This window comes from Salmo salar, chromosome 09, assembly GCF_965601325.2.
Source record: "Salmo salar chromosome 09, fSalSal1, whole genome shotgun sequence".
NCBI classification, from domain to species: domain Eukaryota; kingdom Metazoa; phylum Chordata; class Actinopteri; order Salmoniformes; family Salmonidae; genus Salmo; species Salmo salar.
The window spans coordinates 119,152,465-119,169,383 of record NC_138299.1 but is presented as its reverse complement, the minus strand read 5'-3'; the positions used below and the strand labels follow the sequence as shown (position 1 = coordinate 119,169,383).

Genomic DNA, 16,919 nt, shown 5'->3' with positions numbered 1-16,919 from the left:
CAATTTGTTGAGGTAATCTGAAGAGATTTTACCTCATGCTTCCTGAAGCACCTTCCACAAGTTGGATTGGCTTGATGGGCTCTTCTTAAGGACCATACGGTCAAGCTGCTCCCACAACAGCTCAAAAGGGTTGAGATCCGGTGACTGTGCTGGCCACTCCATTATAGACAGAATACCAGCTGACTGCTTCTTCCCTAAATAGTTATTGCATAGCTGGAGCTGTGCTTTGGGTCATTGTCCTGTTGTAGGAGGAAATTGGCTCAAATTAAGCGCCGTCCACAGGGTATGGCATGGAGTTGCAAAATGGAGTGATAGCCTTCCTTCTTTAAGATCCCTTTTACCCTGTACAAATCTCCCACTTTACCACCACCAAAGCACCCCAGACCATCACATTGCCTCCACCATGCTTGACAGATGGCGTCAAGCACCCCTCCAGCATCTTTTCATTTTTTTCTGCATCTCACGAATGTTCTTCTTTGTGATCCGAACACCTCAAACTGAGAATAATCTGTCCATAACAGTTTTTTCCAGTCTTCCTCTGTCCAGTGTCTGTGTTCCTTTGCCCATCTTAATCTTTCCTTTTTATTGGCCAGTCTGAGATATGGCTTTTTCTTTGCAACTCAGCCTAGAATCCCGGAGTTGCCTCTTCACTGTTGACGTTGAGAATGGTGTTTTGTGGGTACTATTTAATGAAGCTGCCAGTTGAGGACCTGTGAGGCGTTTGTTTCTCAAACTAGACACTCTAATGTACTTATCCTCTTGCTCAGTTGTGCACCGGGGCCTCCCACTCCTCTTTCTATTCTGGTTAGAGCCAAATTCAAGAAAATGGTGTCATGGCTTTAGAAACTTCTGATAGGCTAATTGACATCATTTGAGTCAATTGGAGGTGTACCTGTGGATGTATTTCAAGGCCTTACTTCAAACTCAGTGCCTTTTGCTTTACATCACGGGAAAATCTAAAGAAATCAGCCAAGACCTCAGAAAGACAATTGTAGACCTCAACAAGTCTGGTTCATCCTTGGGTCCAACCTAAGTGCATGTAAACTTCCGACTTCAACTGTATATATATGGGGGGGGGGGGACCCTGTCCATATAATTACAAGCCATGACACCATTTTCTTGAATTTTCCAAGCTGTTTAAAGGCACAGTCGACTTAGTGAATGTACACTTCTGACCCACTGGAATTGTGATACAGTGAATTATAAATGAAATAATCTGTTACGCCTCTCTGTTCCTTTATGCTTTCCATCTTTTTGTTTTTCTTTCATTCAGGACATGATTAGTATCAGACTCTTCATCCCCCCATTCCACCCCTCCTCCTCTCTCTCTGTCTTTGAGTAACATTCTTAGCAGGTTAATTGGCTTGACAAAGGTATGTGATTCCAGGTTACTTCAAACGCTCTGAAACAACAGAGCCCTCGCGGCATGGCATGTTCCCTCCCTGACTCCCCCTTTCTCTCCCCCATCGTGTCCCCCTCGCATCGCCTCCCCGGCCCACAGCGAGACGCCCCCTCCGGCTTCCGCAGGAAATGACCTTGTCTGGTGACTGGGTGCTAAAAATCCACACTTGTGTGTTTAGTGTGAGGCACGGCGAGTGAGAAAGTAGGTATGGGGATGGGTGTGTGTGTGTGTGTGTGTGTGTGTGTGTGTGTGTGTGTGTGTGTGTGTGTGTGTGTGTGTGTGTGTGTGTGTGTGTGTGTGTGTGTGTGTGTGTGTGTGTGTGTGTGTGTGTGTGTGTGTGTGTGTGTGTGTGTGTGGTCACTGGATGGCTTCTCAAAAGTTCTCCAGTTTCTACTTTCTCAGTAAACTGGATTCAAGGTTATGGAGAGAAAAAATCTGTCCATCCCAAAAATATAGACAACTACTCGAAAGTACACACCCCAGACAGGTACACACTCTCTTTTCCCAGAGATGAGATGTCAGGTTGGTGAGTCAATCACCCACAGACCGACAGCCGAACAGAATGAGAGCAGTGTTCGTGTGTTAATAATGAGTAGTACGTGTGAAATTCTTGATAGTGTATGTGATGTAAACAGAAAGGTCTACTTTCTTGGGGACCTGAATATTGACTGGTTTTCATCAAGCTGTTCGCTCAAGAGGAAGCTTTTACTGTAACTAGTGCCTGTAATCTAGTTCAGGTTATTAATCAACCTACCAGGGTGTTTACAAACACTACAGGAACAAGATCATCCACATGTATTGATCATATTTTTACTAATACTGTAGAACTTTGTTCTAAAGCTATATCCGTACCCATTGGATGCAGTGATCACAATATAGTGGCTATATCCAGGAAAGCCAAAGTTCCAACAGCTGGGCCTAAAATAGTATATAAGAGATCATACAAAAGATTTTGCCTGTGACTCTTAAGTGGATGTTAAAAATATTTGTTGGTCTGATGTGATTAATAAGGAGCATCCAGATGCTGCACTTGATGAATTTATGAAATTGCTTCTTCCAATTATTGATAAACATGCACCTGTTCAGAAACTGACTGTTAGAACTGTTAAGGCTCCATGGATTGATGAGGAATTGAAAAACTGTATGGTTGAAAGAGATGGGGCAACAGGAGTGGCTAATAAACCTGGCTGTACATCTGATTGGCTTCCTTACTGCAAAGTGAGAAATGATGTGACTAAACTCAACAAAAAGAAGAATAAACAATATTATGAAGCCAAGATCAATGATATTAAGAATGATGGGGGAAAAATCTTTGGAGTACTTTAAATGAAATTAGGGGCAGAAAGACAAATTAAACTCCATCTTTCATCAAATCAGATGGCTTATTCATCACAAAACCATTTGATGTTGCCAATTATTTTAATGATTATTTCATTGGCAAAGTGGGCAAACTTAGGCAGGAAATGCCCACGACAAACAGTGAGAAATTATATTCATGTATAAAAAAACGAATAATGAAAGAAAGCAGTGCAAGTTTGAATTTTGTAAAGTTAGTGTGGGAGAGGTGTAAAAATTATTGTCAATGATCAATAATGACAAACCTCCTGGCATTGACAACTTAGATGGAAAGCTACTGAGGATGGTAGCTGACTCTATAGCCACTCCTATCTGTCATATTTTTAACCTGAGCCTAGAGGAAAGTCTGTGTCCTCAGGCCTGGAGGGAAGGCAAAGTGATTCCGCTACCCAAAAGTGGTAAAGCGGCCTTTACTCGTTCTAACAGCAAACCTATAAGCTTGCTGCCAGCTCTTAGCAAACTGTTGGAAAAAATTGTGTTTGACCAAATACAATGCTATTTCTCTGTAAATAAATTACTTATAGAGAAGGGCACTCAACACAAAACTGACACAAATGACTGATGATTGGTTGAGAGAAATTGATAATAAGAAGATTGTGGGAGCTGTACTGTTAGATTTCAGTGCAGCATTTGATATTATTTACCATAACCTGTTGTTTAAAAAACTTAAGTGCTATGGCTTTTCAACCTCTGCCATACTGTGGATTCAGAGCTATCTATCTAATAGAACTCAAAGTGTTTTCTTTAATGGAAACTTCTCTTATGTCAAACATGTAAAGTGTGGTGTACCGCAGGGCAGCTCTCTAGGCCCTCTACTCTTTTCTATTTTTACCAATGACCTGCCACTGGCATTAAACAAAGCATGTGTGTCCATGTATGCTGATGATTCAACCATATATGCATCAGCAACCACAGCTAATGAAGTCACTGAAACCCTTAACAAAGAGTCTGTTTTGGATTGGGTGGCCAGTAATAAACTGGTCCTGAACATCTCTAAAACTAAGAGCATTGTATTTGGTACAATTCATTCCTTAGCTGAATATGGTAATGAATGGTGAGGATGTTGAAAAGTTGAGGAGACTAAATGACTTGGCGTTATCTTAGATTGTAAACTGTCATGGTCAAAACATATAGATTCTGTGGTTGCAAAGATGAGGAGAGGTCTAGCCGTAATAAAGAGATGCTCTGCTTTTTTTGACACCACACTCCAAAAAGCAAGTTCTGCAGGCTCTAGTTTTGTCTAATCTTGATTATTGTCAAGTCGTGTGGTCCAGTGCTGCAAGGAAAGACCTAGTTAAGGTGCAGCTGGCCCAGAACAGAGCGGCATGTTTTGCTCTTATTTGTAATCACAGGGCTAATATTCATTCTATGCATGCCAGTCTCTCTTGGCTAAGAGTTGAGGAGAGACTGACTGCATCACTTCTTCTTTTTATAAGAAACATGAATGTGTTGAAAATCCCAAATTGTTTGCATAGTCAATTTACACACAGCTCTGACACACACACTTACCCCACCAGACATGCCACCAGGGGTCTTTTCATAGTCCCCAAATCCAGAACAAATTCAAGAAAACATACAATATTATATAGAGCCCTTATTGCATGGAACTTCCTTCAAACTCATATTGCTCAAATAAACAGCAAACCTGCTTTTAAAAAAAACAACAGATAAAGCAACACCTCGCGGCACAACGCCTCTCCCCTATCTGACCTAGATAGTTTGTGTGTATGCATTGATATGTGGGCAACGTGGGCCTTTTAAAAAAGGTATGTAGTTCTCTCCTTGAGCTGTTCTTGTCTAATGATGTTCTGTATTATGTCATTCTGTATTACGTTTCATGTTTTGTGTGGACCCCAGGAAGAGTAGCTACAACTTTTGCAACAGCTAATGGGGATCCTAATAAAATACCAAATACCAACGTTAGAGACTGTGGCTTCCAAGGCGCCATAGAGAGATTAAAAAGAAGGAAAGGACTTGGAAGATAACATAGAAGAGACAGGGAACTACACTTGGGACCCAGGGGTTTATCCAATTCACTACGTTGCATTCACTGTGTCCCTGAACAGGGATACCGCCAGCAAAACCGTTAATAGTATGACTATTGTTCCCTCCAAAAGTATTGGGACAGTGAATTTTGTTTTGCTGTTTTGGTTCTGTACTCCAGCACTTTGGATTTTGGATTTGAAATGATACAATAGCTATGAGGTTAGGTTAAAGTGCAGATTGTCAGCTTTAATTTGAAGGTATTTTCATCCATATCGGGTGAACTAGCAAAAATCTTTGTTCATAGTCTACCCATTTTAGGGGACCAAAAGTATTGGGACAAATTCACTTATATGTGTATTAAAGTTGTCAAATGTTTTGTATTTGGTCCCATATTCCTAGCACACAATGATTACATCAAGTTTGTGACACTACGAAATTGTTGGATGCATTTGCTGTTAGTTTTGGTTGTGTTTTAGATCATTTTGTGCCCAATAGAAATTTATGGAAAATAATGTATTGTGTCCTTTTGGAGTCACTTTTTTTTGTAAATAAGAATATAACATGTTTCTAAACACTTCATGTGGATGCTACCATGACTACGGATAGTCATGAATGAATCGTGAATAATGATGAGTGAGAATGTAACAGAAACACAAATATCATACCCCCCCCCAAAAATGCTAGCCTCCCATGTTGTTGTAATGGTGAGATGTTAGTATGTCTTATGGGTATGACATTTGTGCGTCTGTAATTCTCTCACTCGTCAGTACTCACCATTCATTCAGGACTATCGTAGTCATTGTATCACTTCAAATGCATATGCTGGAGTACAGAGCCAAAACAACAAAACATTTGTCACTGTGCCATTACTTTTGGAGTTCACTGTATGTGGTTTAACATCACCAGAGGGACAGAAGTGAGAGCAACAGCCGTAACAAGGAGAGGAATGGGTTTCCATGGGGATAAAGAACAGAGAGAGAGAGAAAGAGAGTAGGAGAGCGAGAGCGAGAGCGAGAGACAGAGAGAGAGAGAGAGAGAGAGAGAGAGAGAGAGAGAGAGAGAGAGAGAGAGGAAAGTGTGTGGAAGTGTTGACAGATGAGTGACTTCGGAGGGGGTGGACACAGTGGATGGAGTATGGAGTAGTAAAGGTATAGAAACAGAGAGATTGGGGGGGTGCTAGAGGGAGCTGGGTGAGGAGTCAATAGACTTCTGTAATTAAACCTGCTCAACTACTTACAAAGATGTGTGCCCACGCACTTCTTCAAACACAGCATACTCAGATGAACGCACACACACGGACACACACACACACACGGTCCCTCCAGGATCTCCAAAGTGATTGTGTAAATCTGCTTCCCCCTCCTAATATAGAAACTCCCATTTCAATCCAATTTGCACACAAATTAAATCATTAAAAGGCTTCCTCCCTAGAGATACTTGTGTCCTCCAGGTTATTAACTTATCTCTAAAAAACACAAGGCTCAATCCCTGATGGAATTCACTTTCTTTGTGTGTCATGATACACTGGGTGTGTGTGTGAGCATGGGTGCTAATTGACAGCATGCATGTGCTGTGTGGCTATAGAAGCATATACAGTAGAGGAGTATGAGAGGGCGAGAGAGGATTGTGTGTGTGTGTGTGTGTGTGTGTGTGTGTGTGTGTGTGTGTGTGTGTGTGTGTGTGTGTGTGTGTGTGTGTGTGTGTGTGTGTGCGTGCGTGCGTGCGTGCGTGCGTGCGTGTGTGTGTGTCCAATGTCAGCCTAACAGGTGAGCGTGTATGAGAGAGTCAGCGACGGACAAAGGAGAGGAAAGCACAAAGGAGGAGTAGAGAAAGCGAGTGAAAGAGGGAGCGACCCAAATGAAAGAACGTTCTAAGTGAGCTCTCTGTCCTCCTCTCTCCTCTCATAACCCCTTGGTGACTGGGTCAGCCTGACTACCCACACAACGCCAATGCACAGCTAAACCCGCTGTGTGTGTGTGTGTGTGTGTGTGTGTGTGTGTGTGTGTGTGTGTGGTGTGTGTGTGTGTGGTGTGTGTGTGTGTGTGTGTGTGTGTGCGTCTGAGCGTATTAGAACCAACCTAGAACATAGTAGAGTACTGGCTGAATGACATGTGCGTAATTCCTCTACTTTGCGTGTTTGACAGTTGGGCCTATTTCAGTTTGATATATATAGACGTTTTAACCACTAACTCTCACAAACCCTTAGTTAACAAATAGTGGTCCTTCCTCAACAGTTCTGTGGAAATATGCCTCTTTTGTCCGTTCTAGCGTGGCCATCTAGTGACAACCCTGAGAACCCTAGTTTGGGGATTATGAGACATATTTCAACTCTGACCTTTGACTGCTGACGGTTCCTGGTACGACTGCCCTCACAAGACTGGCCCATATTCACGAGGTTAGTCTTGTAAACAGTATGTGTGGCACGGAAGGTTTTTCACTCTACAACCTGAACATACAACACAATATTGTACAAGCATGTCTTTTTAAATAACCTTTATGAACACATAAGGCAAGTGGTGGGAGCGAATGACGAAAGAAAAGAAAGAAAGAGAGTGAAACATGTTTATTATTACAGATGATATGGTTACCGAAACACACACACCACACACACATACACGCACGCACGCTGAACGTGTGAGTCCCGCCAGTTGAGAGCGCTCTCCCTCTGGCAGTGAACCTGACCTGGAATCAGATTTAGGGGCTTTAACACTTGAGGTCAGGATTATGAATGATTGGCCTAAGATTGACCTAGGATCAAGAGATGGGGACCACAGCCCATTCCGTTCTTTTTAATGGCGTTTGTTTAGTGCCTATCACAAAGTAATTTGTCACAGGACTCTTAACAAAAGACTAAGCCCAAACCCTTCCTCTAAAGCTAGCCCAAGGCAACAACAGTACGATGGGAAAAGTTGTTGGAGTAGAAAGCAAAGCAGGACACTTAAACAGTTCAGTGTAAATCATACTGTAACGTTGATGTCAACGGGAGCCCGAAAGTTCAGCAGATCTAGAGTAATGATTCTTAACTGACTTGCCTAAGGTTTAAATACAAATAAAAATAAATTTGAGAGGAACAAGACTTTAGAGAGATTATAATGGACCTTTGTCTAAGAGCTACCCGGCAACTCCTTCTGGTGTACCACCTATTCACTCCTTCCATTCATTCAGAAACAGTGTAAGTTTCCTCTGCCACATAGACAACAACAAAAGACAATCCCCACAGTCCCCCTCCCCACCCCTCTTCCGCCAATCAGATATGAGATTGGAAACAACAGGAGACCGTGTGACTTGAGAGACGACCTCACGGTTCTAAAATGCTTTGATATTTTATATCTGAACGGAAACGACTTCGCTAAAACACTCCCAGACCAGGCCGCTAAGCTGTCCCTGGACTTGGGAGTCAAACTGCAGCCAAATACTTCAGTCCATATGATCAGACAGTGAGGGGCTGGGAGACACATGTGCGCACACAAACACACACACACATTTCCCTGAATAGATGAGTGGAGAGAAAGAGCAAGGGCAGGAGATAAAGAGAGCTCACCTTTCCTCATAATGACTGTGCTCACCTGTTCATCCCCCTCACCTGGGGCAGAGGGATCAGAATACTGCCTGAGCCCCCCCCCCCCCCCCCCCCCCCCCTCCCCCGGCCGCTCCCCTACCTCCCAGAGATGGCCAGATAATGTGAGTCTTTCAGCCGCAGCTATCCCCATAGAAATGCTGGCCTGCCTCGGAGTGTCCCTATCCTCTCCCCTGCAGCCCAGCCCGTCCCACGGCCTGGTCCTGAAACTGATCCAGATAACACTTTCTGCTGGAGAATTTTCTCACACTCATACCTGCCACTCACACGCCTCCCCAACATGGAGGAGAGTCACTGACACTGACAGTGTATAAAGACAGACTTCCACAGGCGAATGGATTGATACCGATTAACGTGAGGCGAATAAACGCAGAAGCGATGCGCGTGTGCGTGTTCCAGATGCCTGAAGCCAGGACACACAGACCTGTGCACTCCAACACCAGACCAGCTGGTGAGCATGACCAGCCTTATTCCCGGTCCGCCTCTAAATCTCCACCAGGGCTTTGCGCAATATTAAAAACATTATTACTAGGCAATATGAATATAATTACAACCATACCGTCTGCTCTCGTTCCCCATTATTATAATACTTTCATTATGAATAACCGTTCAACCTCACGGAGGAGGTCAGAAACGAAGCATTCCAGACCCTAATCAAATATAGGCCGCTCGCACTGCGACAGCAAACGTTGAAATAAACAAGCGCTCCGACCTCAGGAAGGAAGACAATGCGGATCGGTCGTCCTGCGTGTGCCAAGTCATTTAAAAGGGATACTCGCTGTGGCTCTGGCCCTGAAATGACTCGGGCAAACAGACATTAATTATAGTAAAAAAAAAAACAGGGAACTACTTCTAATGGGCATGGATGAAGGGATGGAAGGAAGGAATGAAAGGATGGAAATGGGGGAGGGGGGTGAACTGCTCGTTGAGAACATTAGTGTCCCTCTCTATCACCAGCTAAAAGCTTTCACCCCCCTCCAGATGTCTTTCCAGTCCCCTTCCAAACCTCCCACTCCCCCTCTCACCCCTCTAGCGAACATCTCAGGGCTTAGTAGCAGTCAAATAGAACAACATATTTGTGAGCAGCAGCAATACACAAACCTATGTGAGCCAGAACCAACAGACTTGGACAGTCTTTGGTCCATCCCCCCTCAAGCCCTCCACTCAACCTCAAGGCTTCAAAATTCCTCTTTCATTTTATTTGTTGTTTCTATTTTCCCCTCTTCCTGTATTGCTTGGGTCCTCCTTATGGGGGACGGAAGATGAGAGAGATAGAATTGGATTATCGATGGGTCTAATGTGCGATTAATTCAGCCTGCTCTTTAATGAATACACGAGTTGTAGCCGCCAGCCTGGACCCCATATCTGATACAGACACAGACAAGTCGATACACGAAGTCAGACAGAGAGGAGCGATATCAGAGACTTTAATAACGACGCAATAACGCAACAGGGAAGAGTTTAGGAGGAGAGAGAGAAAGGGATGGATAAAGGGAGACAGAGGGAGAATGAGGGAGAGAGAGAGGAGGGAGAAAGAGCATCATCTCAGCATCGCACCCAATGCCCACGTTTAGACAAGTAGAAAACTGCTACTAGTATGTGCAAATAGTAGCAAAGCCTCTTGACTGAATGCTAAGAGCTAGTGTCAACACTGTCGCAGGCCTCTGTGAGTGTTTACCTACTTGAACCGCAACATGTTACCATGGTAACCACATTGTAGCTACACTCCTGTACTCACCGGCCAGGCGTATTTGAAGGGAATGACAATGTGTCCTGTAGTGCCATCCCCTCCTCCTCCTCCTCCTGCGTCGTGACCTCGATGACGGAGGGATTGGGTGTTGCCTCCCAGGACGGTGGTGCTGCCCACCCCGAAGGTGCAGGCTCCGGTGGGGACGACGCGGGCCTGGTACTCCTTGAGGCAGGCCTTGAAGAAGGTGTCACACTGGTCCCCGAGAGAGCAGCGCTGCCCCTCGGTGGCCTGGAGGTCGCAGCACTCCCCACTCTGCAGCACACCTTGGGGGTTCTGGAAGTGACGGATCTGCAGCTCAAACATCCCCACTGCACACACAGCCTGGAGAGAGAGAGAGACAGGAGAGTTAGGATGAGGTATAACTCACACACACACACACACACACACACACACACACACACACACACACACAGAGAGAATCATATACACCACCCAAAGAGAGGGTGAATCTACGGGAACAAAACATTAATGAATGTGATGAATACACCTGATCAATGGGTGGAGTATCGCATTTCATCCCAGTGCTTTCCAGCAATGGGAATCTATGGATAGCATTCCCTCCCTCTTTCTCTCTCTCTCGCCCTGTCCCTCTCTCTCTCTCTGTGTGTATCATCTGCTTCATTAAGGTTACCAGACTACCGTCATCCTATTCTAAGAGGTGGATAAAGAGAGGGTGATTGAGAAAGGAAAAACAACATTGACTCACACCCCTTCCTCCCCACAGCGGAAGAAAAATCTAATCCCTTCATCCCAATGGAGAGACACGCCCCCACTCCAGAAATCCCTCTCTCTCTCTCTGTATCTGTCCATTTATCTCCCTCTATCTGTCTCCATCTTTCCCTCCTAGCTTATTTACCCTCCTCCCTCCCTCGCTCTCTTTTTCCTCTTTCACCTCTCCCCTCCCCTGTGTCATGCACTTCCTACACCTCTCCATCTAGAGCCTTCCTTTCTTTCTTCTCCTGTATCAGTACCCCTCCCTTCTTTTCTCTCCCTCTCTCCCCAGTGGAACTCAGACACTGGGAACCAGGCCACGGTTTCTCTGTCCTCCTCCTCCCTTCCTCCTCTATCTGGGAACAGGCTGTAACTCTTGCCCTCTCTCTTTCTCTCTGTACCAGCTCTTCTTCTCTGCAATTCTTCTTCTCATCTCTCTTTCTCCCTCTCTCTGTCTCTCTCGTTCTCTGTCTCTCCCTCTCCCTTTTCCCAGAGCCTATAAAGCATATTCTTCTCAGCTGGGTACAGAAGGGGACAGACAGGCTGGTAGAGCTAACAAGCCCCCCAGAGGGACAGGTGTGTGTTTGTGTATGTTGGTGTGTTATATAGCAAGGAAATAATGGTTAGGATTTCTAACCACTAATAATGCACAAACCACACACACACACATCAAACACATGTCACATACACACACGTCACACACACACGTCACACACAATGAAATTATGCAATAACGGATAACGGTGTAATAGTCTTGACAACTTGACTAAAGCCAGTTAGAAGAATAGCTGGTAAGTCAGCCCCATTGTGCTGTTGTATTCTGTCCCTCACCTGCCCCTGTCCTTGGGCTAGGGGGCTAAACTCTCCTACATCAAACAGCCTGTGGAGATACAGGCCCACTCATCACTCTGCATCCTCCTTTCTTCATCTCTTCCCCCCCCCCCTCTCTCAGCCATTCCGGGCATACCTGGGTTTCAGCGCTCCATCTGACCGCTCCAAGCGCTCTGCCTCGAGCATCACCATGGAGAGCTGTGGTAATTAAGTCCCCAATGAACCCAAAAACAGGGAGAGACCAGAACCACAACCTGACCCTGCATTAACCCGGTTGGATTGTACACTGACTAACACTTCTGTTAAAACCTCTTAGACGTAACGGCAAAATGTAGATTTCCGCCTAAATAGAGATACCCAAAAGTAACTGCTATTCATGTGTAATTACATGATTCTGACATGTAAAAACGTATTTGTAAAGAAGACATCTGGTAGATTATGAAGAAATGATCCGAAGATAGATAGGAGTTACATAGTTCCGAATACACAAGATCAAGCACACACAAAAGAACCGTTTTTTTTCCTTTTCATTTGAAAGTCATCTTTCATTGACAAGCTTTGAGTGAATTATTGATTCCCAGAGCTGGAAACACATCACACGGCTTCCACAACATGTGAACAATATCAGAAGAAAGAAAATGGGATTGATAGACCTAACATCTAGAATTGGGCAGATGTTTTAGTAAGTGGTGTCAGGTGTGGTCATGGGTCGTTTCCAAGTGTCCCTAAACCTCTCCAAAGTGGCATATGTCTGTAAATGAGATAATTCCAGTGCTATTACATATGTGCAATCCCTAAATGCTATTTGTTCAGTATAAAAACACAATTTCTACCATATCAACCTCACTCAAACATTGTGGTGGTGTTATGAGGTATCCAGGGTACATTCAAGTGTCCTTTCAACCTCTCCAAAGTGTCCGAATGTGGTAATTACACCGTTTTTTCACACACTGGATATGCCTAAAAAGTTATTGTTCACTATAAAAACTACATTTCTACAACACCAACCTCTCTCAAACATGGTGGTGGTGTCGGTGGACATACAGGGGATATCCAAGTGTTTTCATCAGATTTTTCATGCGCAAAGATAGTCACTCGGTCGATATTCGATATTCGTTGCCATTAAGTCATACATCATCAGATAACATTGGCAATAGGCTAGATTTGTTCCTACCAACCTAAGGATTAATGTCATGCCACCTTTGTAGCTATAGCTCAAGCACAGACCAAATGGAAGCTTACCGTGTAAAATGATGGCTTGGTGAAAACGTTGAGTAAAATAAATGAAAAATACTCTCGAGGCTGGTGATCAAAAACGGTAGGTAGTAGACAAATAAGACATCCTCATGCTCTGTGGAGTCCCGGCTTTCGGTGTGAATCAACGTATTAGGTCTTTATGTCGTTTATGCTTCACAAAGCTAACTTGAATGTAGGTAACAGCCATCTTGAAATTAGGTCTTTGGCTCGGCCTGCCCTTATACATTTGTATGCCCATATACGGTAGTAAGTCACACCAAAGATTTGAAGGCACAGATCAATAGCCAATATACTCAGCTTTCCGCAGACAACCTGCTTTTGCAGATAGGGGCCACCGTTCTCATACCAGACTGAATTGAATAAAACAAAAAATCATAGGGGGTTTAAGAGGTTTTAAACACTTACCTTTTAATACTGTTAAATATGGCACTATCTTGACTGTTCTGTAATAACAGAGTAATATCAGGACAACATTATACACTGTATCAAACAACATGAATATATAATCCTGAATGCTCGTATGTGCATTGCACTGAATCTGACACATCCCCAGACCTCTACTGTTACATGTTATAGTATCTTCAATGCTGAAATGGATGCAGTATGTCAACTCTCCTGTGCTACTCCTACATTATAAATGTCCCACAGCACAGTAGAAAGGTCTGCATCTTACTGCAGTAGGAGAAGGGAGTGTTATAGTAGTGAAGAGCTTCAGAGCTGGGTGCAGAGATCCATGTGGATCTTTCTGTACATTCACATGCCCCAGTGCTGTAAGGCTGTGGCCGCTGGCCCAACACACACACCCCAGTCCATGAGTCCACACACACACGCGCGCACACGCACACGCACACACACACACACACACACACACACACAGGCTTCTCATTTCACAGAAATGCACACACAGACACACACACAGAACGTTCTGATCTTGCCCCTGCACTGAGGGCTGTGTCACGCCGCCAGTGGGGGACCCTTTTAGGCCAACAACCATAGCCTGGGGGTGGGTCAGGGAGGAGAAGAGTAGAGAACACATTCAGCCAGCGCTCTACCTCCAGGCTTTCCCTCTTGGTCTGTGTGAACTTGAACTTGAATGTGACAGGCCTATGTCCAATTTGACTGAATGTGAATTGGTTTTCTATGTGGTCATAGTGGTTTGAGTGTGGTGTTGAATCAAACTCATTATTACATAGTTATTACAATTATAAGGTAGCCTATAAGGGAGTTCCTCGGCGTACATATCAGTGACAAACTGAAATGGTCCACCCACACAGTGGTGAAGAAGGCGCAACGACGCTTCTTCAACCTCAGGAGGCTGAAGAAATGTGGCTTGGCACCTAAAACACTCACAAACCTTTACAGATGCACAATTGAGAGCATCCTGTTGGGCGGTATCACCAGCTGATACGGCAACTGCACCTCCCGCAACCGCAGGGCTCTCCAGCGGGTGGTGTGGTCTGCCCAACGCATCACCGGGGGCAAACTACCTGCCCTTCAGGACACCTACAGCACTCGATGTCACAGGAAGGACAAAAAGATAAAGGACAACAACCACCTGAGCCACTGCCTGTTCACCCCGCTATCATCCAGAAGGCGAGGTCAGTACAGGTGTATCAAAGCTGGGACTGAGACACTGAAAAACAGCTTCTATCTCAAGGCTATCAGACTGTTAAATAGCCGTCATTAGCACATTAGAGGCTGCTGCCTATATACATAGACTTGAAATCACTGGCCACTTTAATAAATGAAACACTAGTCACTTTAATAATGTTTACATATTTTGTATTACTCATCTCTTATGTATATACTGTATTATATCCTATTCTACTGTATCTCAGTCTGTGCCACTCTGACATTGCTCGTCCATATATTTATGTAATCTTTATTCCATTCTTTGACTTAGATGTGTGTGTGTATTGTGTGTATTGTTGTGAAATTGTTAGATATTACTTTTTAGATATTACTGCACCGTTGGAGCTAGAAACTCAAGCATTTCGATACACCCGCAATAACATCTGCTAAACACATGTATGTGGAGGTGAAAGAAATGCACACCTATTTAGGCGAGGTGCTGGCTAGCGGCGTAGAACACTTGAAAAATGAAAGGAGAGCCGCGCACTCTAGGAAGCTCAGATGCAATAATTTAATAAGACGCTGGTAAGACCTGACAAGACAAGACGAACGGGTCAACACGTGTACGTGACCAATAAAATTTGATTTGATTTTGATGTATACTATGCTGGACTATTCCTGGTCGTCTGCAGAGCTTTTACATACTGTAGAGAGAGGATGGACTACATTTATGTGAAGAAAGGAAGTGAGGCACTGACTGTAAGACACGTGAATAAACACACACACACACACACACATTACAAGCGCACCCACCCAACACACACACACACACACACACACACACACAGGGACAGACTGACCAACAATTTCCGTGAATCCTCTTTCACCTTGTGATCATGCTCACAATGTTCACAAGGTTGACTTGTGCGTGTAGTGTAGTTGTAAACACATAGAAGACAGCCTTACTCCATCCACAGACACCATAACATTTAGCTTGTTAGTTCCCATAAAGGGTGTATTTATACACCATTAGAGCCCACAGGAGACTGTGTTCAGAACATTTCCCTCTGCAGTTCTGGTTCAAACAATGCACTTCGTGGATGGGTCTTCTGGCATTCTTCAACAGGAAAACAAATCAATAGCAGTGTAATAGTCTTAGAATCCCAATAACAAACATTGGTGTGATGAAAGGTCATGCTTGGTGAAGGTTTGATCATGTGGTTTATAGACGAAAGGACACGCCCATGGAGCAACAAGTGGATGAACCGACCATTAAGACGCACAACAACAGGTGGGCACCGCGCCATTCGAAGCAATGGTAGACATAATGACAAGAGAAACAGGGAAGTAGAACGTGGGCAAAATGATTGACTATGTGGGAAGAAAACACCGACTGTAAAAGTCAGGGCAGGTTTAAACAACGGCCAAAAATAGCGCTTAATCGGTGCGGCTTACCTGCGGTTGCAGAGCGAGGGCGACGAGAAAAATCACGGTCCACTGCTGTCTCCGGCGCCGATCTCTCCTCATCTCTGTCCTGGCGCTGCTCCTCGCACCTCCGCTGCAGCGATCAACCGGCTTTCGTCCGTGCGCTCTTTCTCTCTCCATCTCAACGTCACAGGATCGAGGACAAAAAACGACGCAGTATCCCCCTCTTCTCTATAATATTCCTTTCTCAGCTACCTTTAAGCGCCAGTTCATCGTTTCGTACTAGGCTTGAGAGAAAGCATTATTGCCTTACTTGTATTGTTCCCCGTGGGGAGTTCCTCCTGCCTGCCCGCCCCTCCTCGACCCCTCTCCCCGGCTTCTCCCTCTTGGTGCGGTGTCCAGGGTGGGTCTCTCCTCAGAAAAAAAACACTCTCACTCCACCAGGTCGGTCTTCCCTCCACCTGCCGTTAAGAGGCTTTGAATGTCAGACCTGCTGGTTCCCTGACTTGAGCTCTCATCCCAATTACACTCTCCCTCTGCTCAACGCACTCGCCCTTCAAACTAAATCCATACGCATACACCCTTTCCTTCTTTGCGCAACGGACTCAAATTGATACCCAAATAAAATAGGATCTCCCTCTCTACCAGTCCAGACTCTACTTTCTCTTGTTTATCCACTGCATGCTGCGTCCCTCACTCTTTCCGTAGGCTTTCCAACCCCGTGTGGTCACTTCGCTCAGGGCTACAGATCCGAATCACCCAGGTCCCGGGCAAGGCTCTGTGCGTATCGGCTGTTTGAAAGAACTCGGCGAAAAAGGATGCCAGCCAGTGACGAGAGGCTGTGTGTGTGTGTTGGTGGTGGTGGGGGGTGGGGGGGAGGGGTGTGTCCTCAGGCAGGGGATATCCGTCTTCTCTTTTTATGTGCACGCGGTCTGTACGCTTGCACCCCTGGACGGTTCCCATGGGTTCCCATCGTTGCTGGAATGCCTGTCCTCTCCTTTCCGTCTCTCATCATCTCACAGAGCCATTAACAAAGTAATAGGTAGGTATTG

At 44.8% G+C, this 16,919-nt stretch overlaps 1 protein-coding gene across 1 annotated transcript in view; it reads right to left on the bottom strand.

The window, feature by feature from the left end:
• The window catches only part of LOC106612485 (uncharacterized), a 60,948-nt gene extending 44,264 nt beyond the window's left edge, over positions 1 to 16,684 (bottom strand). Inside the window, exons 1-2 of the mRNA XM_014213664.3 lie at positions 15,898 to 16,684; positions 10,060 to 10,392 (exon numbers count right to left, since the gene is read on the bottom strand). Coding sequence (XP_014069139.2) covers positions 10,060 to 10,392; positions 15,898 to 16,047 — 483 coding nt within the window. The 5' untranslated portion in view covers positions 16,048 to 16,684. The remainder of the gene's footprint in view (positions 1 to 10,059; positions 10,393 to 15,897) is intronic.
• Between the last annotated feature and the right edge of the window lie 235 nt (positions 16,685 to 16,919).